General features: G+C 51.4%; 1 protein-coding gene across 1 annotated transcript; it reads right to left on the bottom strand.

Moving 5' to 3' along the window:
• Positions 1-632: 632 nt before the first annotated feature.
• NPC1L1 (NPC1 like intracellular cholesterol transporter 1) lies at positions 633-21809 on the bottom strand. The gene is made up of 19 exons (XM_063087764.1): positions 21756-21809; positions 19462-21008; positions 17581-17681; positions 16961-17133; positions 16528-16656; positions 15888-16070; positions 15190-15304; positions 14882-15009; positions 14229-14366; positions 13905-13994; positions 6913-7103; positions 6591-6715; positions 5895-6021; positions 5668-5723; positions 3819-3969; positions 3319-3550; positions 3022-3135; positions 2687-2849; positions 633-829 (listed from the first exon to the last, which is right to left on the bottom strand). Exons 1-19 carry the CDS (start codon positions 21807-21809, stop codon positions 633-635), a joined length of 4014 nt encoding a protein of 1337 aa, XP_062943834.1.
• Between the last annotated feature and the right edge of the window lie 1263 nt (positions 21810-23072).

Here is a 23072-nt window from a genome sequence, read left to right as displayed (position 1 = left end):
GGCCAAACCAAATACCACTTTCCAGGTGGGGCCAATCATGACCAGAGTGTTTATGAGGACATCCTCCCAGGGCCTTCCCTCACCAGAGAGGACTGGAGATGATAGATCTGCAGGTGCACCCTGGATGGGGTGGCTGTTAGCCGGCCTCCCAGCCCTGGCTCTGGCCTGAGCCTCTGCCTCTCCTTGGTTTCCTGCAGGATCACAGCCAGAATGGGGGTCACTCTCTGTTCTCAGGGACACTGGTGAGTGTTAAGGACTTATGGACATGGAATTGAGACTTTTTTGACAGGAGAAGGGAAAAGTGAGATGAGAAGCAGGCATCAAGGAAGAGCCTGAGTCTGGGACCAGTGCAGAGTGTGTCTGTTCCTGGCAGCTCTGAGAACCAGGGCCCAGAAGCAGAAGCAAGCTCAAGCTGATGAGGTCCGAGTGACTTGGAAACCAGGGCAGCTATGGGTGGTGCTGCCTGGATGCCTTGTGGCCAGAGGGTGTGCCATCCTCCAGTGCCAGGTAGTCTCATGAGAACAGTCTCCTTCAGGCCCTGAGGAGAGGGTGGGTCAAGGGACAGCTGCAGGGAAGACCCTCATGGCCTCTTTGTTCAGGGCCACAGAGCCTGGACGGGGGCTCTGGCTTCATCAGAGCCCCTTCCCATTGTTGGGCAAAGAGCCGCTGATGGCACCAGCACCCTTGACAGGATGGTCAAAGCCGTGGTTGACATAGGTGTTGGTTGTGCAGGACGGGGAGGGGTGCTTCAAGCAGGAGGCTGCCCTGGCCACTGGCGCCTCCTCGGCCCACTTCACCTCCAGCATCAGAGCTGGGTTGACATCAGGCCCTGCAGAGAGACAGTGACAGAGGACCAGAATCAGAGAAGCAGGCAGGGGGATGTCTAGAGAGCGAAGGCTGAGCCCCCAACCTCAATCTGCACCTCCCGCACACTTGCTCTACTCTGTCCCCCAAACCAGTAGCCGCTTCAGTTGGCATTTACGCCTGGCTGCCTCTGTGGGCGTGCTCTCTCAGGGAAAGCCCTCAGACCGCCCCAAGGACTTGTGACTGCCTCTCTCTCCCACTCCTCCTGGGACTCCCTGTGCTGACATCTGCAGCCAACAGAAGCTGTTCCTCACTCTGTACAACAAACTCAGGGCACAGAAGTCCCTTGGGGGCTCTGTGCTCACCACATGCCTTTCTGAGTCACTGCTTACATGGCCCAAGCTTCAGGGGGTCCTGGCCACTCTGTAGGGGGGGCCAGATCTGTAAGCTCCTTGTCCCCCCTTCCCCCAGGCAATCTGGGAACTTCCAAGGAGCAGCCACCACCTGCAGCTCCTAGGCCCTGGGCTCCCCTCATCCAAGAACACCCCAGGGCTGCCCCTCATTGCCCCTCTCTTGTGTCTCACCCGCCATGCCCAAAACACAAACTCTCCTCTTCCAAAGAGGGTCAGGAAATCCCTAAAGAGACTGCCATGTCTCAGGAATGCTGGAGCTGTGTAGGTTCCCAGGTCTGTGACCTGGGGCAGGTGTCTCAGTTTCCTCATCTATAAAATGGGGATGACAACAATACCTGCCTCTAGGGGTGGGAAGGGAATTAAGGACACATGTGTTGATGCACAAACACACCCTTCTGTAAATGTGAGTTATTCTTTTTTTTTTTTTTTTTTTTTTTTTTAAAGATGACCGGTAAGGGGATCTTAACCCTTGACTTGGTGTGGTCAGCACCACGCTCACCCAGTGAGCGAACCGGCCATCCGTATATGGGATCCGAACCCGGGGCCTTGGTGTTATCAGCACCGCACTCTCCCGAGTGAGCCACGGGCCGGCCCCGATGTTGTTTTATTATTATTACAGTCTGGTGAGGGGTAAAATTGAAATCCCAGCTCACCCACCCCGAGAGCCAGAAGTACCCTTGTCCTGGGAGCTCAGTTTAAATCTCTGCAGGGGGAGATTTTTAATGGTCACATTCAATGACGAGGGTACAGGGAAATGGACACTGATGCACACTACTAGGGTAAGTTTAAAAGGCAAAATTGTTCTGGAGGGTATTGACAGCTGGCATTAACAATAGCCATTTATGGACTTTCTCTAAGAAAATGTTGGAGGATGAGGTCAAAGATTCAGCCACAAGGTTGTTCACTGCAGCACCGGCAATAATAGTGGAAAGTCAGAAGTAGTCTGATGTCCACCAGTTGGGAGCTAGTTAAATTGCAGGGTGGCATTTTCAAACTACACATCACCTCCCATTAATGAGTCATGAAATTAACCCAGTAGATTAACACCAACGTTTTTAAAATTAAAGATAGAATAGAACCAAAAATATGAGGATGCTTCACATGTGGTAAGGGCAAGTATTATTTTGCAGAACATTTGTTTTAGTTATATGTGTGTGTGCACCCATGCGCATCACCTCTCAGCATAAAATATATTTCTTGCTAAAGGTCATGCTTAAAAGTCCGGCACCGGTGCAGTAGAGATTCATAGGGCCACGTGAGACGCACATCCGCTGACAAAGAAAGATGTTCACAATATATTAAGTGAGCAACAGCAGCTTCCAGAACAGGAAATGCCATGTGGTCATGGTCTTGGCTTCGTGAGTGCTTCTGACATTTGCACTCCCTGAGTTTTTGTGGTGCACATGCACTGTTGTCATTGTTATCATCATAACCACAGCAGGCTGGCAGGAGCTGGCCTGGGCACTCACCCAGGTAGCTGAGAATGACTGGCAGGAAGACCAGGCCGTGCAGCAGGCCCAGCAGGGTGATCAGGAGGTTGAGGCGGAAGAAGAAGATCTGAATAAGCTGGGCCTTGGCAAGGCCCAGGACAAGGATGCCAGGCAGGTTGGTCATGGCCACCCCCGCGAATACCTAGGAGGTTACAGCAAGCTGTCAGATGGGGCACAGGTGATCAAGAGGGACAGAGGGCATCAGATGGGGCACAGAGCATCAGGCGGGACAGGGTGTCAAGCGGGCTACAGAGTGTCAGGCAGGGCACAGGGTGTCAGGCAGGGCACAGGGCAGCCCACCCTACCCCACTTACAGCACTGCCCATGGAGATGGTGGCTTCCTTGGCCCTCTCCAGCCGAGTGGGCTTGGTGCTGATGGCAAAGGAGCGGGTGATGTGGGACACAAACTCCACAGACATGCCCACCGCCTGAGGCAGAAAGGGGGCTTCAGCAGAGAAAGGCAGAGGCAAGGAAGGAGCCAGGAGATGAGGTCACTACTGGGACCAGCGGGGCAGGTGTCTGGATTCTAGACATAACTGGCACTGTCCTATGAGGCTGGATCCCCAACCGTCCCTCCAGGGGCCACCTGGTGCTTGTGTCTGGCAGGTTACCGAGACCAGGTTGATGAGGGACACGGCATTGTAACTGATGCCCGCCAGGGCCATGAAGCCAACGGTGTCCACAAGTATCATGACGATGGAGATGAGGTTGAGGAGGCCAGAGCGCAGGTCCATGCCCAGCAGGAGGCAGCAGACGGCGAAGGTGGGCACGAGGCAGATGCTGAGCGTGAAGAGCCCCTCAGGGAGCACAGTCAGGTACTGCTCGTAGAATACATTAGAGATCCTGCCAGAATGCAGAGTGTGACCACAAGTGCAGGCCTCGCAGGTCTTAAGGTGAACAGGACACCCCATTTCAGAAGGAGGACACTGGGACTCAGAAAGGCATATGTTGGGGACCAGAGTGAGAAATGCGCAGGTCCCAGGTGGCAGCCGGAGCCTTCTGAGCCAAAGCTGGCCCTTGTCTCATGCAATCCCTTACAAGCCCACAGCCCTAACCTCCTGTTCCCAGCAGTCACTCCCACCTCCCTTCAGCCTGACCACCAGGTCCTCACGTGTAGGGGAAGACCTCAAAGGCCGGGTCTGTCCCCGGCACCTTCCGCAGGTCAGCAGTGATGTTGGCTGCCAGCTCCCGAGCTGCCCGCAGAGCTTCCGTGTAATCCTGCGAGTTCTTCAGGGGTGTGTGGTAAGCCATGAATCGGGAAGCTGGGCAGCCATAGCACATGGGGAAGGGAAACACAAAGGTTAGAGCCTGCCCCAGGACACCCTCAGAATGCCCTAGGGACCGTGGCATGGGCGTGTGACCAGGCTGGGTTCAGGGCTCTGCCACTACCATTTGAAATTCTTAGTAAAGTCTGTGCAGGTGCCCAGCATTTTCATTTTGTACCAGCACCACACTCTGTATCTGGTCCTGCTGTGGTGAGAGACCTGCATCCAGCATGACCTTTGACAGATGGAGCCTAAAGAGATCTCCCTGGTGAACCCAAATTCTTCTCTCTATGGTTTCAAAATGTGCATTCGAATTTTTTTAAATTAACATAGATAGTTTTCAAGTTTGTATATTCCTAAAAGAAAAAACTAAAAGGAAGACAGAAAAATGAACACAGTAGAATTGTTAGCACTGTGGCTTAGGGCTCCTGCTGGGTAAGCACAATAAAGATTATTTCTTCATTGTATACAAGGAGCATGTATATCAGGAAACAAAACAGCAGAGCTATGTACATGTGGAGAAAGAAGGACAGAAGAGAAATGCTCTTGGACACATACAACCTAAGATCAGAATGATCCTTAGATCAGGATAGGTGCCTGAAGAGCCTCTGCCAGGCCTCTGAACCACCTAGAAGTCAGTTTATACAGATAGCCACCCCAACCCAGAAATTCAGATCTAGCAGGTCTCAGGTGAGGCCTAGAAACTGGCATTTCTATCAATTTCGAGGTGATGCTGATGCTGCTGGCCAGTGGACCCCACTTTGAGAAGCACTGCTATAGACTAACCTAGTGCCACGTGAAGAGACTAAGTCCAGAGGTAGGTGCAGACCTGCCCCAGGTCATGGGGGTTGGCGTCCCCATCTGCTCCCTCCACAGCCTGCTCCTCTGTCCCTTACTGAGACACCCCACTCCTGTCTGTCCACACCAGCCCCGCCATACTTGCCCTGCAGAGCCTGCGATGCCCAGGGACCAGGGCCAGGGCGGGGTGGGATGAGCTACCCCTCCTGGAAGATGGGAACTTCACAGAATATTTATCTAGGAGGGTGGGGCGAGCATCACCCTCAGTCAGTTTGTTTCTAATAACTCAAACTGTGGATTATTTCAGTACAAAGCAAAAGAATCCATCAGAAGCTTCCCCATCCACCACCCACCCCCAGGCCCATCTCCAGCATCCAGCTCCACCAGAGTCCCCACGTCAAACACGTGTGCACAGAGGCCAGCCCCTTCATGCACACGCTGCCTTGTTCTGCTGTCTGCTGTGTTAAACTGGCCACACATTGTGAGTGCTTTCTGCTAGCAGTCTGGCTTCACCTCCCTCACTACTTTTCGAGGCTGCTGGATTCCACTGCACCGGGGCCTCCTAATGCATTTAGTCAGCTGCCCATTGCTGACTCTGCGTGTGACTTGTATGAGAAAAGGTGCTTAGCTTGGGGTGGGTGGCTCCCGAGTATGGCATCAACTGCTGAAAGAATTCCACGTATTGCATGCTGACCATGGACTTGGGGATGGGAGAAGGGGTGAAGTCTCAGGACGTGGAGTTGGGAGACAGGATCCCTGCTGACAGGGCTTGGGTAGTTAGAAGCCCCCGACAAAGGAGAGGGAAGAAAAGATGTGAGATGAGGAGAGGCAGTTCCCTGGGACTCTTAGGGGCCCTCAAAGTCTTTGGTCCCTCACTCCAGGTAAGGCCATGCTTACCTAAAACCTGGCCATCTGTGCCCAAATCCACAGAGGTGTTGTATGCTGCCAGGCCACTGCAAGGAGACACCATAGTAAAAGCTTAGCCAGGGACAGCCTCCTCCTGTCTGTCCAGCCAATAGCCACCCTAGAGATGCCCCTCATGGTCTCTTCCTGCCCCTCTGTGTTCACCTCCTCCTGGGGCCCACACATCCACACTTCCCAGCAGAAGCCCCTCCTGAACCTACCCTTTGGGACAGTTGATGTTGGGCGGGTCGCTCAGGAACAAGGGAAGATACTTGTGGAACTGCTCCACTGAGGGTCGCACAGGGTTGACTGTGTAGCTCATGCAGTACTTTAAGCAGTTGAAGAAGCCTGCATATAGGGCTCTGGGCAGTGGCCCCCCAGGGCCAGGCAGCTCCTGCTCTGTCCCCCTTCTCCTCCACTCCCATCAAAGGTCCCCAGGCATTCCCACCTGCATAAGTCACTTCTAGGGAGATTCCCACGTGTTGTCTCTAACTGGGGAGAAGTTCCCCTCTTAGTTACAGGAACTACCAACACCTATGGACAGGTGGGGAAGGGAAGTTTGGGGCAGAGAAACGAGCCCCACAGGAGACTCTCACTCCACCTACAAATACAGCTGCTCCAGTGGCAGGGCCACATGCCAACCTCAGCTTCTCACACCTGATGTCCCACTGCCCACAAGTGCCACATGCCCCACAAGTGTGGGCACAACACAGAAGGAGCATGAGTGTGAGGATGCCTGGTGGCCCAGCACAGCCACAACACACGTTCCTCACAGAGCTGCTGCTCTGAGGCCCAGCCCACTCCCTGCACCATGGGCCCTGCAGTAGGGACGGGGGGTGCACAAGCCTCGCCAGTCCTCTCTCTCGACTCAGTTTCCCCAAGCTGTGGTGGAATGAATACCGAGGCCCCACACTCACTGACGGTCGAAGGGCAGAACTCATCCTTATTGGGGCCAGAGCTGTAAAGGCGGCAGCAGGAGGATGGGGTCAGCCAGTCAATGAAGTCATCCACCCAGGAGGAGGCGGGAATGGCCAGGTAGGACCTGAGAGCCGGGGGAGTCAGGAGCAGGACCAGCCAGGTGAGGGTGGGCCCTTCCTGTGGCCCAACCCCCATGCTGGGCCTCCCTAGACATATAGCAGCAGGTGGACAGCAGGGCAGTGGCAGGGGTAGAGCAAGCAGGAAGAGGGGACTGGAGGACACAAGGAGCAGGCCAGGGGGCTAGGTGGGCCAGGCACTCACTCCTCAGGAAACTCAGTGGCATACTGGATCTTCTGGGTTAAGGAGTAGTTATTGCAGCCTGCACTGGAGCAGATGGCATTCATGCCTGCCTCACTGGAGAAGTTGTAGCCCGAGGTGGTGACAAAGTACACTGGGGCCCCTACCTCAAAGTAGTGGTTCAGGAAGAGGAAGTAGTCGAGCAGATACGAGTCCTGAGAGCAGAGGAGCGTCAGTGAGCCTTGGGAGGCCATACACACTCCTAAAGGGCTCACACTAGCTCACACTCAAAAAGGTACACATGCTGAGAGGTCCATTCTCCAAGGTACCCACTTAGAGGTACACACACGGAAGTACATTCTCAGAGGTACATGTTCAGAGGTACACGTTCAGAACTACATGCTCAGAGGTATATGCTCAGAGGTACATGCTTGGAGGTACATGCTCAGAGGTACACAGAGGTATATACAGTGGTGCACACTTAGCGGTACACACAGATGTATACATGGATGTGCATGCTCTGAGGTACATGCTCAGAGGTCATACATAAGGTACATACAAAGAGGGACGAGCACAGACAAACATGCTCAGAGGTATCCTCACAGGTGTACACAGTGCAATTACAAAGGTACGTAGTTTAAGGTGTACCCACAGATATACATGCTTCAGGTTTCACACATACAGGTATAATCATAGGTGCACACACAGAAGTACACTCATGGAGGTTGCAAGCACAGAGCAATACATATCACCCTGTGTGAACACATTAACAAACACACAAACATGCATTATACTTTTAACCCTTCCTATCATCCCCAAGTTTGCACAGCCACAGTCTAATAAGCTGGCCTGTGACCATAGCCCATATTTGCCTGCACATGTAAATGTCCATGTGCACACTATCAAGACCATGCACCAGGCATCTTCATGTTCTGTTCCCTTCTATAACATAAAACCTCAGAATGACATCAGGGAAAATGGTGGAGTAGGAAGCACCAGGAATCTGTTTCCCCATCTAGATAACAATTAAACTGGCAGAAGCTGTCCGATGTCACTGTTTAGGAACTCTGGAGTATACTAAGGACTGGGAGCTTTCAATATAAGTCTTGAGTGGTAAATTGTGGTTAATTGTGGTCGATTTCAGCTTTTAGTACAGTAGCAGCTACCCATTCCCCACTCCAAGCCTGAAGGAATGCAGTCATACATGCATTCCAGGAGCAGCTTGCACATGGCTTGCAGGAGGCAGGGTAGGCAATAAGGACTGTCTTCCAAATATCAAGGATCTGAGTTCTGATCACTGATTGCTGCTTCTGATCTTGGTGATGAAGACACATGGGCAGGCAGCCATGATTGGAACTCCCACCACCCTTGTTGCAACCCCCCACCTCTGGCTAAAGTGACTTCCAGGAGATTTAAAGGGTAAGCATCTGTTTCTCTCCCTTCATTTCCCCTTTTTCTCTTTTTGGGAGTCATACATTTAAGGATTAGGTCATTCAAAAGCATCCAAAAATACAGGGGAATCACCACAAATGCCCAGAGAGAGGTGCAGGCTCAGAAAAGACCTGATGAGACATTAATTTTACACCTCAGGCTGATTCCAAGCACATCGACAGTAAATAAAGCAAAATAAAGCAAACCCTGGAGAAGGGGAAGAATCTGATCTCTGGAGTTACAACATTATAAGACTCAACTGTACATTTTTCAACAATAACAGGGCCAGCCCGTGGCTCACTTGGGAGAGTGTGATGCTGATAACACCAAGGCCGTGGGTTCAGATCCCTATATAGGGATGGCCGGTTCACTCACTTCGGAGAGTGTGGTGCTGTCAACACCAAGTCAAGGGTTAAGATCCCCATACTGGTCATCTCTAAAAAAATAAAATAAAATAAAAAGCAATAGCAGCCACCAAAAATCACACAGAGTACAAAAGAATAAAAAAGAAAAAATCAAAAACGTACAAAAAAAGAAACTATGGCCCATTCAAAGGAAAAAAATTATTTGACAGAAACTATTCCTGAGAAAGATCAGATAGCAAACTTACGAGACAAAGACTTTAAAACATCTGTCTTAAAGTTGCTCAAAGAGTTAAAATAAAACATAGACAGTCAAGAAAATTATTTATGAACAAAATGAAAATACTAATAAAGAGAAAACCTAAAAAGGAACCAAAAAGCCATTCTGAAGCTGGAAAGTACAATAACTCAAGTGAAAAATTCACTAGAGGAATTCAAAAGCAGAATTGGGCAGTCAGAAGAAATAATTAGCAAACTGAAGGTAAGACCATTGAAATTATCAAGTCTGAGGAACAGAAAGAAAGAAGAAAAGTGAACAGAGCAGAGCCTAAGTGACCCTTGAGACATCATCAAGTGGACTAACATACTCATTATGGGAATTCCAGAAGGAAAAGAGAGAAATAGGCAAAGAAACTATTTGAAGAAATAATGGTCAAAAATTCCCCGTATTTGATGAAAGAAATGAATATAAACATCCAAGAAACTCAGAAAACTCCAATAGGATGAACTCAAAGAGACCCACACCAAGGCACATTACAATCCAACTGTCAAGAGACAAAGACAAAAGAGAGAATCTTGGAAGCAACAAGAGAGAAGCAACTCATCACGTAGAAAGGATCCTCAATAAGATTATCAGCATATTTCTCATCAGAAACTGTGGAGGCCAGAAGGCAGTGGATTTGTGTATTCAAAGTGCTAAAGGAAAAAAGTGTCAACCAAGAATCCTATTTCCAGCAAAATTGTCCTTCAGAAATGAGGAAGAGGGCCGGCCCGTGGCTCACTCGGGAGAGTGCGGTGCTGATAACACCAAGGCCCCAGGTTCGGATCCCATGTACGGATGGCTGGTTCGCTCACTGGCTGAGCGTGGTGCTGACAACACCAAGTCAAGGGTTAAGATCCCCTTACCGGTCATCTTTAAAAAAAGAAAAAGAAAAAAAAGAAATGAGGAAGAAACTAAGACATTCCTAGGTAAACAAAAGCTGAAGGAGTTTGTTACCACTAGACCTTCCCTGCAATAAATGATAGAGGGAGTCCTGTGGGTTGAAATGAAAGGACACTAGACAGTAAATCAAAGATGTGTAAAGAAGTAAAAAGATTCTTGACACAGGTAAATAAATGGACAATTATAAAATATTATTATAACTAATATTATTATAACTTTGGTTTTTAACTCCACTTTTTGTTTTCTACATGCTTTAAGAGGCTAATGCATAAAAACAATCATTAGTCTATGTTTTTGGATACATAATGCATAAAGATGTAATTTTGTGACATCAAAAACTGAGAGGGTGTGAGATGGAGCTGTATAGGAGCAGAGTTTTTTATGCTGTTGAAGCTAAACTATAGAACGTACACAAAAAGAAATGAGAAGGGAATTTAAAGTTTCACTACTAAAAATAAACACAAAAGTCAGTAATGCAGGAAATAAGAGACAAAAGGCTATCAAGCATATAGAAAACAAATAGCAAAACGAGAGAAGTAAATCTCTCCTTATCAGTAATTACCCTAAATGTAAATAGGTTTAACTCTCTAATCTCTAAAAGACAAAGATTGACAGAATGGATAAAAAATACATGAACTATATGCTGTCTACAAGAGACTCACTTTAGATTCAAATACACAAATGGTTTAAAAGTAAAAGAATGCAAAAAGATATCCCATGCAAATAGTAACCAAAAGAGAGTAGAGGTAACCATACTAATATCAGACAAAATAAACTTCAAATCAAAAAGCTTACAAGAGACAAAGGACATTATATATTAGTAAAAGTTTCAACACACCAAAAAGACATAACAATTATAAACATCTATGTGCCCAGTAACAGACCATCAAAGTATCTGAAGCAAAAATTTACAAAATTGACAGGAGAAATATACAGTTCTTCAGTAATAATTGGAGAGTTCAGTATGCCACTCTCAGTAATAGATAAGACAACAAAATAGAAAATAAGTAAGGAGGGCCGACCCTGTGGCTCACTTGGGAGAGTGCGGCGCTGGGAGGGCAGCGCCGCTGGGCACGCCAAGGCCGTGGGTTCAGATCCTATATAAGGATGGCTGGTGCACTCACTGGCCGAGCACGGTGTGGGTGACACCAAGCCAAGGGTTATGATCCCCTTACCAGTCACAAAAAAAAAAAAAAGAAAAGAAAGAAAGAAAGAAAATAAGTAAGGAAATACTTGAACAACACAATAACCAACTTGAACAACACAACAAGCCAACTACATCTAACATACACAGAACATTACCCAACAACAGAATACATACTCTTCTCTAGTGCACAAGACATTCCCAAGGATAGACCATATGTTAGGCCACATATTAAATCTCAGTAGAAAGTATCTTCTTCAACCACAATGGGATGAAGTTAGAAATAACAGAAGAAAAAAGTGGAAAATTCACAAATTTGTGGATATTATACAACACCCCCATAAACAACCAATGGGTCAAAGAAGAAATCACAAGGGAAATAAGAAAATACTTAGAGATGAATGAAAATGAAAACACAACATACCAAAACTTGTGGGATGCAGCAAAAGTAGTACTAAGGGGGAAATTTATAGCTATAAATGCTTCCATTAAAAAAGAAAAGATTTCAAATCAACATCCCAACTTTACAAATTAAGGAACTAGAAAAAAACAAAAACAAAAAAACTAAACCCAAAGCTAGCATGAGGAAGAAAATAATAAAGATTAGAGCAGAGAATAAGAAAGAGAATAGGAAAACAGTAGAGAAAATCAACAAAACCAAGAGTTGGTTCTTCAAAAAGATTAACAAAAGTGACAACTCTTTAAGTAGACTAAAGAAAAAAAGACTCAAAATTATTAAAATCAGAATTAAAAGTGAGGACACGAGTACCAATTCCATGGAAATAAAATGGATTATAAGAAAGTACTATGAACAATTGTATGCATAAAAATCAGATAGATGAAATGGACACATCCTAGAAACACAAAAAATACAAAGACTGAATCAGGAATAAATGGGAAATCTGAATAGACCCATAACTAAGAAGAAGACTGAATGAGGGAACAAAAGCCTTCCCAACATAGAAAAGCTCTGGACTTGATGGCTTCACTGGTGAATTCTACCAACATTTAATGAAGAATTAACACCAATCCTCATCAAACTCTTTCAAAAAAATTGCAGAAGAAGGAACACTTCCGAACTCATTGTATGAGGCCAGCATTGCCATAACACCAAAACCAGACAAGGACATTACAAGAAAACTACAAACCAATATCCCTTATGAACACTGATGCAAAAGTCCTCAACAAAATACCACCAAACTGAATTCAACAGCATATTAAAAGGATTATACACCATGACAAAATTGGATTTATTCCTGGAATGTGAGGATGGTTCAACATATGAAAACCAGTTAATGTACTACACCACATTAGTAGAATGAAGAAAAAAATCACATGATCATTTCCATTGATGCAGAAAAGAAAATTCAACATCCTTTCCTAATAGAAATGCTCAAAAAACTAGAAATATAGTGATCTTCCTCAACATGATAAAGGCCACAAATGAAAACCCACAGCAAATATCATACTTGATGGCGAATAACATGAAAGCTTTTCCTATAAGATCAGAAACAACACAAGGACGCTTACTTTCACCACTTCTATTCATCATAGTATTGAAAGTCCTAGTCAGAATAATTAGGCTAGAAGAAGAAATTAAAGGCATCTAAATGGGAAAGTAAGAAGTAAAGTTATCTTCATTTATAGATGACATGATCTTATATGTAGAAAACCCCAAAGGCTTTACTAAAATAAATAAACTGTTAGAGCTAATAAACAAATTCAGCAAAGTTGCCGGTTACAAAATCACATCACAAAAAAATCAGTTGTATTACTATATGCCAATAATAAACAATCTGAAAAGGAAATTAAAACAGTTCCATTTACAGTGCATCAAAAAGGATAAAATACTTGGGAATTAACTTCACCAAGCAAGTGAAAGACTTGTACACCAAAAACTACAAAATATTGCTGAAAAATTTAAAGAAAACATAAATAAATGGAAAGACGTCCTGTGTTCATGGATTGGAAGATAATATCGTTAAGGTGTCAATACACCCAAAGCAATCTACAGATTCAATACAATCCCTATCAAAATACCAATGTCAGGCCGGCCCGTGGCTCACTTGGGAGAGTGTGGTGCTGATAACAACAAGGCCACGGGTTCAGATCCCTATATAGGGATGGCCGGTTCGCTCGCTTGGGAGACATGGTGCTGACAACACCAAGTCAAGGGTTATGATCCCCTTACCGGTCATCTTTAAAAAAAAAAAAAATACCAATGTTATTTTTTGAAGAAATGGAAAAATTCATCCTAAAATTTATATGGGAACCCGAATAGCCAGTACAATTTTGATACAGGAGAACAAAGTTGAAAGACTCACACTTCCTGATTTCAAAATTTACCACAAAACTACAGTAGTTAAAACTGTTTGGTACTGGCATAAAGACAGACATAGAGACCAATGGAACAGAATAGAGAGCACAGGAATAAACCCTCACATATATGGTCAAATGATTTTGGACAGGGGGCAAGACCATTCAATGGAAGGGACAAGAACTGGTGCTGGGAAAACTGGATATCTACTTGCAAAGAAATGAAGTTGAACCCTTACCTACCACCATATACAAAAATTAAAATGGATCAAAGACCTAAATGTAAGACCTAAAGCTATAAAACTTTTAGAAGAGACATAGGGGAAAATTTCATGACATTACATTTGGCAGTAATTTCTTGGATATGACCCAAAGGCACAGGCCACAAAAGAAAAAGTAAACAAACTGGACGTCACTTAGCTCTTGTGTTTTTCATGCATGGATGTGGCTTCTCTCCCTTGCTGCACTGGGGCACCTCTGAGGGGGTGAGCAATTCTGTGCCGCCTGCCAAGCCCCTGGCCCGTGCAGCCCCCACCTGCTCTGTGCTGTTGCCCCTCCCCAAATCCCAGGGGACCAAGGGTTGGGAAGGGCCCAGGCTCACCTTGGGCAGTGCCAGCTCCTGGTCCAGCCCCACACTAATCTGGCACATGAAGTAGAGACTCACTCCAAACAGGGCCAGAAACAGGAATGGCTTAGGAAGGAAGTGCTGCATGAGAACCTGCCCAACCAACAGCCTCCCATCTCCCCCCAAATTTGAGTCCAGTTTGGGATGTCATGGGAAACATTCTGGAGTTGGGCAGACTTGAGTGCCAGTCCCAAGTATCGGCACCTGGACTGGGGTAACCTCTCCACCCTCAACCCCAATCTCCCCATGATGAGGTCCCACCCAGTCCCCCTGGCCTTGGGTGGTGTGTGGCCCACTCACCACGACCCTGCGGGTGAGCCAGTGCAGCAGGAAGGGGGCGTAGACCTTGTGGAAGAAGCGGAGCAGGAGCCCCTCGCTTTGGCCAGGCGGGGGCAGGTCCCGGTGCCTGAAGCAGCAGCAGACATCCTGCTGGGAGGCCTGGAGGGAGGAGGCAGCACTTCAAGGTGGCCCCAGAGCAGTTCCTGGGGACCGCCTCCATTGCCACCCCCCCCGCAGGGAGTGCCACCTTCTGCAAGTGGCCCATGCCATTGCAGCGTCATGGGTACATGCCCGTGTGCTGTTTTCATTGCTCTTATTTTCTGTCTTGATAAAATATCTTTGAATTTTACACCATCACAGAACCAATAACTCAACTTCTGTCAACTTCTCATATTTATTTTGTGACCTCATGTACGGTGGGAGGTTTGAGCATATTTCCAAAAATTTCCAAAATGAAAATATTCTTCTGTGGGAAATAGGGGAATATGCAGCCCAAGTATTCCCCTCCCAGCACAATGTCCTGCTCCCCCCCCCCCCACTCTCTGGGCCATATCTGTGGCAGTGAGGCCACCCCACCTCCTAGCCAAGGTGGGATCCCAGGGGCAGATCCTCCTACCCGGAGCCCCCCAAACCCTCCAGGCAGAGGTCCCCAGTCCTGGCCTAGCTGTCCTTACCTCCTGCCTCTTGCTGTCCAGGGAGAGTAGGGCCACAAAGGCTGACATCTGCAACAGGAAGTTGAGGATCACCGCAAGGCCAGATGTCAGGGCGAAGGTCCGCACAGCCGGCATGGGGGTCAGGGCTCCTGGGGAGTGGGGAAGCAGAGGGCTGTCAGGGCACTCTGGCTTCAGGGGTGGAGTGGACACCTGCACAGACAGGGTGCAGAGGGAAGGGACTGTGCCCTGCATCCGCTACTCTCCAAAAATTCTCGGGCACTAACCCAGCAGGCCAGCACCTGGGTGGGGAGGAGCCACCCCAGGCTCACCTAGGAAGAAGCAGATGGCCTCTGAGAGGCTGCACAGCAGCATGCTGGGGGCCACTCTGCTCAGGGCTCGGCCAATGTGTGCCTCCCGCTGCTCCCCAGGCCTCCGAGGCATCCTCTGTGTGGGAACAGCAGGGATAAGGTCCAAAGCCCACCAAGGGTGCCATCCCTGAAAGGCCAGCAGGGAGCTGGCAAGTGCTCAGAGTCTTGGCCAGGCCTGAGGAATTGCCCTGACCTTCCCAAGTCAGGAACAGACCCTGGGAACCCTCTCCACGGCCACACTTGCTGCTTCTAGTGTCTGAACCAGAGAATTGTTTGGTGCGTTTGGGATATCTATAGCATCCTTGTTCCAAGCATCATGGAACACTAAATGTTCCCCAACAGAGGGAGGCTAAATCAACTCGGATTTATCCTATGGAACGCTGCAGAGAAGCACAAAAATGGGAATGGCACTAGCAAGCCAACACGGGAAGCATTTACCCGACGCCATGCGGGGTTAACAGAAAGCAAGTTCCATGACAGATGGGATGGATGCACTTAGTCAGTGCACTCTGTTCTACAGGTACTGCAAACATGAGTGGCACTGCACAGACAGGGCCTGCAAGAAGGCCCAGCACACGAGTCCCGTCTGGTGGGGGGCGGGGGAGTGGTTTGGGAGTGGAGGAGGTGGTCAGGGCCATGGAGAACTCCTTCCTTCTTACCTGGTACTCAAGAACAAAGATGAAGATGTTGTCGGCCCCCACAGCCAGCACCAGGAAAGGCACCACTTGGAGGATGATCAAGGAGGAGGGGACACCCAGGTAAGAGAAGAAGCCCATGGCAGCCATGACCGCTCCCAACACCACGGCCACCCCGCCTAGGCCCACCGTGGCCTTGGAGTCCACCTGCAATGCAGCCAGGCTCAGGCTTCTGGCCACCAGGACATCTCCCTGGGTAGGCCCCTCACCCCAGTCTGGGGGGCAGTGGGCAGCAGGTAAGCCTCTCGGTGCTGCCCACAGCAGCAAGCAGCTCACGTCTGCAGTGCCATCCTCCCGAGGGCAGGCCCCTGGCACCCAAAGGCCTGGGTGAGCCTGCACATCCTCCTCGAGCACGCATCGCAAGACGTGCTAAATATTAGCTTCATATCTGGACAAATGGGGATATGTCAAGGAACAGAAAACTGCTCTTGACCTTTCAACACAGAGCACTTCCAAGAAACATCACCCTTTGGGAGAGCCACTTTGGGTGTGTCCACATGGCTGTTTTCAGGTGCTCTGGTTAGGAAAGTGTTAGAAGAAGGCCTGCTGGAGATGTCCGGGGCCCTCGGCCAGCCCACCTGGCTGTGTCCCTCCCACCTCTCACCAGCACACGGCTACAGCTGGAGTAACTGCCTAGGGCCAGGGAGATGTACAGGAAGATGACGATGTAGCTGACGGCAAAGATGGGCAGGTCCTCAGCCGTGGTACGGTTGATCTCATCCTCCAGAGAGCGCTGCAAACACGCCCAACCAGCCCCGCTGACTGCCTGCTCCGGCCAGGCCAGCTCGCAAGAGCTCAGTCACTGGCACCGTGTTGCCAGTGTGTTGGCTCACCGTGCCAGGTGGCCTTCTGTGAGCCCCGGTAAGACTATGACTATCACAGTCACCCTGTTCTGAGCAGGCAGCCACTGTCCAGAGTTCCTCAGGAAGGGGCAGGGTCAGGACGGGGACACAGAAGCAGGAAGGGGCAGGGGCAGGACGGGGACACAGAAGCCACCTGGATTGCACTACCAGAGCCTGGGACCCCACAGCCCCTACCTCAGCCATGAATGCGACCTGAAACATGCCGGCCGTCCTCTGCTGGAAGGCTTGCATCTCCTCCAAGAAGGCCCCCTCCCAGAGCTTGGCCTGGGCCAGGCGGGGGTCCCCAGCAGCATAGTTGTTGAGGGAGAAGGTCATGATCAGGGCCTCCGCCTCAGAGTAGTCCTTTCCTGGGAAAAGCAATGCTCAGCCCACCTCCAGCTGCACCCATGCCTGCCTCCCTCTTCAGCTACACCCCTGCCTCCCTAACCCTCCAGCTGTACCTCTGTCTCCCTCCTCCTTCCAGCTGCACCTGTCTCCCTCCCTCTCCAGCTGCACCCCTGCCTCCCCTCTCTCCTACTCCACCCTTTCTCATTCGAATCATGGCCTTACTCCCTATACCCCACATTCCTCTTTCAGCCAAAAGCGAGATCTTTGGACACAGGCACAACACCAGAGCACCTGGGCAGCGCTGTGAGAAGATGAAGGAGGTGGCAGAGAAAAGAGGCAGTAGGGGCTCTGTCTGCAACCAGCATAAGTTGGGCCACCCCCAGGCAGCAGGAACCCCCATCACCACTCCTACCCTCCTATTATTCCTGCTCCTTCCTTGGGCTCCTTTCCAGGCCTGCCCAGCTTACCTTTGTACCCCCCCACAGCGAGGTAAGGGAAGACAGGGGCCCCGTAGTCAGCTATACAGCTCAGGGCCAGGGATGTGCCATCTTTGTAGGTGAGCGGGGCACTGCAGGGAGACACCACAATGGGAAGGGGACTTTCCTGGCCCTGTCCAGTCCCTGCAGCCCCCGCCTGCCCCAGCCCACAGCATCGGGGAGGCTGAGCTGAGGGACACTGACAGCAGATCATCTGGCCCAGTGGATTCTAAATGGCTTTCTTCCAACAAGATCTCATGCGGGCCCGTCCAGGAGTAGGCTGGCGCTGCCCCAAGTGCTTCCTTTGTGCCCAGCAGGGACTGCTCTGGGCACCGTCTCCCTGTGCCTCTCATGTCCCCTCACACCAGCCTGACCTTCCAGACTGCATCATTATCTGATTCCCAGATTAAGAAAGTGGATTGAGCATCACGCCTAAGGCCCCAAGGGGGTGGGGGAGCCAGGATTTGAGCCCAAGCAGTCTTGCTCAGGCTGCCTTAAAAGCTGCTCTCTCAGCTTCCTCCTCCCACCCAGGGCCTTCCAAACCCTCCAGGCATTGTGTTCCAATTTGGGGCCTTAGAGCCCAGGAGCCAACATGTCCATAGTTCACTAGCCTGATGCCCTGGGGCAAGTCTGGACACCTTCATCGTCACGCTTTCTGCAGAGTGCATGGCTGTGAAGATGCAGTGGGATTCTTGGACATAGCTCTCTAACGCCCTTGTCGGCTCTGAGCAAGCGAGGGCATCCGTCACCAGCTATTCCTGACAGTGCCGGTTGCTATGTGACCCTGAGCAGCTTACCACACTTCTCAGAGCCTGTTTTTCTGTCTGTGAAATGGGGATAATCAGACCACCCAAGAGTTGTGAGCATCCAAAATCAAAATAAAGATGATACACGAGGACTGTAAGCCTGCAATCAGACATGAGTCTTGGGTCAGACCCTTGCTGTGGTCCCAGAGCAACCAGCGGCTCCTCTGTCCTGCCATTCCTGAGGGACAGCCTTTGATTCATGGCACAGGCACTCTGGGAAGCAGTCCAAACTTGGGGCTCAGCTGACGGGCAGAGAGCATTGACTCTTGTCTAATCCAGCAGTTTTCAAAGTGTGGCCTGGGGCCACCCCAGGAGTCCTGGAGACCTTTCCAAGGGTCTGTAAGGTCAAAACTTTTCATAATAACACTAAAATGCTATTTGCCTTTTAAACTCTCATTTGCTCTCAAGTGTACAGAGTATGAAAAGTTCATTTTGAGGATCTCTGCTCTGCTCCAACTTCAAAGGGCCTCCACCTGCCCACCCACTGCCCTCTCTCTCAGCCTCAGCAGCATCCTGTCTGCGCCACACCAGGTGGACAGAGCCAGGGACCAAACCCCAAACGGCGTAAGGATGTGTGACTGGCCTGCACTAGAACACCAGGCCTGGCACCTGGGGCCTGAGGCTAGCCACAGCCCCATCCTGACCCAGGTACACCATGGTACCTCAAGAGCTACAGATGGCCCTCCAGGGCCTGGCACAGAAACAAAAAGAAAAACAAAGCCAACACAAACATGAGTTGGGCCAATAAGAGTCCTCTGAGACTTAAGCCGAGAGTAGGGAGGAGGGAGCTCCCACATGTCAGGAGTGCTCCAGGAAGACCGAATGGAAACAGGGCTGGGGCACCGTGATTTGGCCACATACAAATCTGCTGCAGTGAGCAGGAATTCTGACCAAGGGGACTGGGGGCTGGGGAAGGAGTGCACAGAGAATCAGGCACATTGTGGCCCCAGGACAGAGACATGGGCACAGCAGCCTCTGGTTCCTCAGGACTGGCTGTGCACCTGGCCTAGCTCCTGGCAGGCCCACCACCTCCCTGTCCTCTGCCAGGACCCTGTCGAGGACTCACTTGGCGCAGTAGAGAAAGTGGTCCCTCCAGTCGACCTGGGAGGTCTGCCCCATCAGCGTCTGGTTGGCTGTGAGCAGCAGGAGCGTGCTGTTGCTCTGGAAATACTGCAGGAAGCTGTTGATGCAGCAGTCGGACAGACTAGCGTTGTTCGGGTTGAGGGGAGCGTAGCAGATGTCCCGCAGGGAGATGTTGCGTTGCGCCTCGGGAGACCACACCTGCAGGTGCCGCAGCTTCTCCTGAAGCTCCAGCAGCTCCAGCAGCAGGTCCACGTTCAGGATCCCGCTGAAGTTCTTGGGCCCCAGCAGCAGGGAGTCGTACCTGTAGCTGGGCCGGTTTGGAGCCGTCAGGATCACCTGGTTGGTCCGGAAGAAGGGGCCAAAATGCTCGTCATGGAATGCCTTCTCTCTCCGGGCTTGGCTATTGGGGGCCGACCACAGCTCCACGGGGTCCGTGGTGAGTTCTGTGAAGGTCAGGCCCCCTGCTAAGGACACCACCACCACGATGGACACTGCCAGGACAGTCAGCGGCCATGAGGCCACCCACGTGCCCCAGCACTGGAAGAACCAGCTGAGGCAGGTGTGTGTGTAGAGGCTGAGCCTGTCAGAGAGGCTAAGTGTGTTAGGGAGGCGGGCACTGGCCTTGGGGTCCTCCCTCTTGCCCTTGTCCTTGCGGGGGGCCGCACGGAAGCACATGAGAACAGAAGTGAGCACCACAAGGACAGAGCAGAGGATGATGATGAGAGCCAGCCCACCTGGCATCAGGCCCAGGTAGAAGGTGTCATCCAGGGCTTGGGGGCGGGTGATGGCGGGGCAGGATGCAGCGCAGTCCTGGCAGGAGCAGGCCGCTGCGCCATTGCCCTGGGACTCGTTGCAGTGCACAATCTCCTCGTTCAGAGGCTGCATCCCGTCCTCCAGAGCCTGACCGGGCTCCACGAGGTGGAAAGTGATGTCCAGAGGGGCCAGGCCGTTCCCCGTGTCTCCCTGGAAATTGAGCCAGCGCTGAGCATTGCAAAGGGCAGAGCCATATACACCGCACATGGTGCTCACGGCCAGCGTGGCGGCTGCAGGGATGCGCACTCGGCTGCAGGATTCGTAGGTTTGCTCAGCAAAGCTGTTCTGATAGAAGGCCTCATAGGCCACCACGGCTGGGGGCTGGCCGGCCTCTCGCTGGGCCACACGGGTGACATTGATGAAGAGGCTCTGGTTGGGGCTGCAGGTGTTGTGGCAGTGCAGGCTGACGAAGTTGTCAGAGCAGGCCGGGCAGCGGGTGAGGAGAGCCTTGGTGATCGACAAACTCGTATCTAGCGACACCAGCTGCTTGGCAGAGCAGCAGGCCTGCGTGGTGTCAGGGCCGGTGTAGAGGCGGGGGCAGATGCTCTGCAAGAGGGCCAGGTGTTCTCCCGTGATGCTGCGGGCCGGTGTGTTGGACAGACAGGACACATTGGACAGTGACATGAGGCCTCCAGACACCTCTGGGTTACTGCCGCATTCATCGTAGAAGGTACAGTAGCCGGCCTTGTGGATGGGCGTGTACAGCTCACCCTGGGCCTGCGGAGCAAAGCAACATCACTCGGGGGCCTGACACAAGTCGGCACAGCTGGGTGCTGTCCAGGCAGCGGCGGACAGGGAGGGCATGAGGGTAAGAAGGACACAGTGGGGAAGGGGGTGGGCAGTTTCCCAGAGGCCCATATTGGAGTGACAAGTGAGCCGTGCAGCCAGGCCTTTCTTCCTGAGGGTGATGGAGTCTGATAGACCTGCAGTTCAGGGAGGTCACACTAGAGAGGCAAGGGAGCCCCAAGGTGCCTCGTGTGTGTTGGGCTCTGCCCACAGCCTGAGTCTCACTGGAGCCAACCACCGCACCCCCCCGAGCACCAGCACAAACTTGGGGCCCAAAACCATCACCCACCTCCCAGACATCCAAGTGAGCAAGGAACTTAGGAAGCAAGCGCCCTGGACCCATCCCAACCCTAGGATGTTCAGTCCTCTCGAAGCAATGCTCCTGGGAGCCCCACCGCCAGCACCTCCTTGACTCAGTCTAGGACCCCACAGCAGGGCCAGAGATGGAAGTCGCTCCAGGTACACCAATCCAGCTGTCTCTCTCTGACCCCATGACCTGGAGACGATCCACCCCCCTCCTCTGAGGGCCTGGGATCTCTCTTGTCCAGAGACCAGCCTGGCCCCAAGACCACAAGGTCCTCCCTCACTGTGGCCCAGCAGCCCCCACCGGGTACCAAGCTGGCCCTGGGGCCCCCAGTGGGAGGCAGCAGGGACATGGACAGGAGCACCAAGACTCACCGAGTACAGGAGCAGGGCCCAGAGCAGCCAGCTCCTCAAGCTGGCCTCCGCCATCCCAGGGCTGGGAAGCAGTCAGAGGGGAGCAGGGCCAGGCCTCGGGGACAACCGAGCACTGGACATACATTAAGGGAGCCTCCTCCCCTTCAGTGACAGCCCTGGCCTGACTGTGTTGGGGACCAATGGGGCTAAGCCCTGCTGGTTAATGATCCACCTACTCTCCTTCCTCCCACCGTTTGGCCCCTTCCACAGGCCCTCTTTTAGATGAACCTCATCGTGGAGGTGCTGGAGTCTCCACCCACTTCCCAAAGTGACTGCAGCCAGAGAGTGAGCCAGCAGGGGACAGACCCAGCTGTTAGTCCCCCCCCTCAGTCTCTGCTGGAGTTGGTGTCTGGGCCTGGAGACAGTTTGGCCCTCAGAACCTCCATGCCCACCCTGAATCAGCCTCAGACTCCCACTCTGCCCCACCTCCTCTTGGGACCAGGGCCAGCTGAGGGCTCAGACACACCCTCTGCATGTCTTCTTAGCAACTGTTGTTAATTAATATTAACAGCCTGATAACGGAGGGACAGTTAGGGTGGAGTGACTCACTGACAAAAGTCCCCTCCAGGCAGCAAGGAGAAGGAACAGCTCACTCTGGGGCCTGAAAATGGACTGAGACCCCAGACGTTCACCTTGCCCTCACTCCCTGCTTCCTCCTCCCTCCCCCATCTTGTCACTGATCCAGACCAGTCCCCCCAGCCAACCCTGGTCAGGGGCAGAGCATGGCAGGGAGCCCTGAGCACAGCCCTGCCCCTCCTGGGCCCAGGTGCACGCCTTCTGCTCCCTCCTGATAGGAATCTTCAAGGCCTCCCTTCAAGGCCTCCCAGGATGGGCCGTGACCTTGGTCCCCATCACCAAGGCTGAGCAGACGATAAGGGCAGCCTGTTGGGAACATCTCCCCCATGGCTACCTGCCCGAGACAGCCGCAGGGAAAGACCTGCTTCTTGTCCAACCCACTGTCTCTTGTGACTCAGGGGAGCTGCTCAGACTCCTGCAGAAGCCAGAGGCCCAGGGGAAGGGGCCAGGGCGGGGTCAGGCTGACCTCTAAGCCCTCGTGTCAGCCACAGTGGAGGAGAAAGAGAAGGCAGCAGCCCAGTCCTGCCCTTGTGAAGTGACGCCCCCGTCCGGCACCTTCCCAGCCTTGCTCCCATGCCCTGGCTGGCAGGTACTGAGATTCTACGGCTCATGAAGCTTGTCTGTCTGTGTCCTCTGTCCTGGGTGTAGTTGTACCATGGAAGCAGACCCTGAGGCAAGGATCCCAGTGCAAATAGTTAATTT

The sequence above is a fragment of the Cynocephalus volans genome, chromosome 2 (genome assembly GCF_027409185.1).
Source record: "Cynocephalus volans isolate mCynVol1 chromosome 2, mCynVol1.pri, whole genome shotgun sequence".
In the NCBI taxonomy this organism is placed as follows: domain Eukaryota; kingdom Metazoa; phylum Chordata; class Mammalia; order Dermoptera; family Cynocephalidae; genus Cynocephalus; species Cynocephalus volans.
This window is presented reverse-complemented; position numbering and strand designations above follow the sequence as displayed.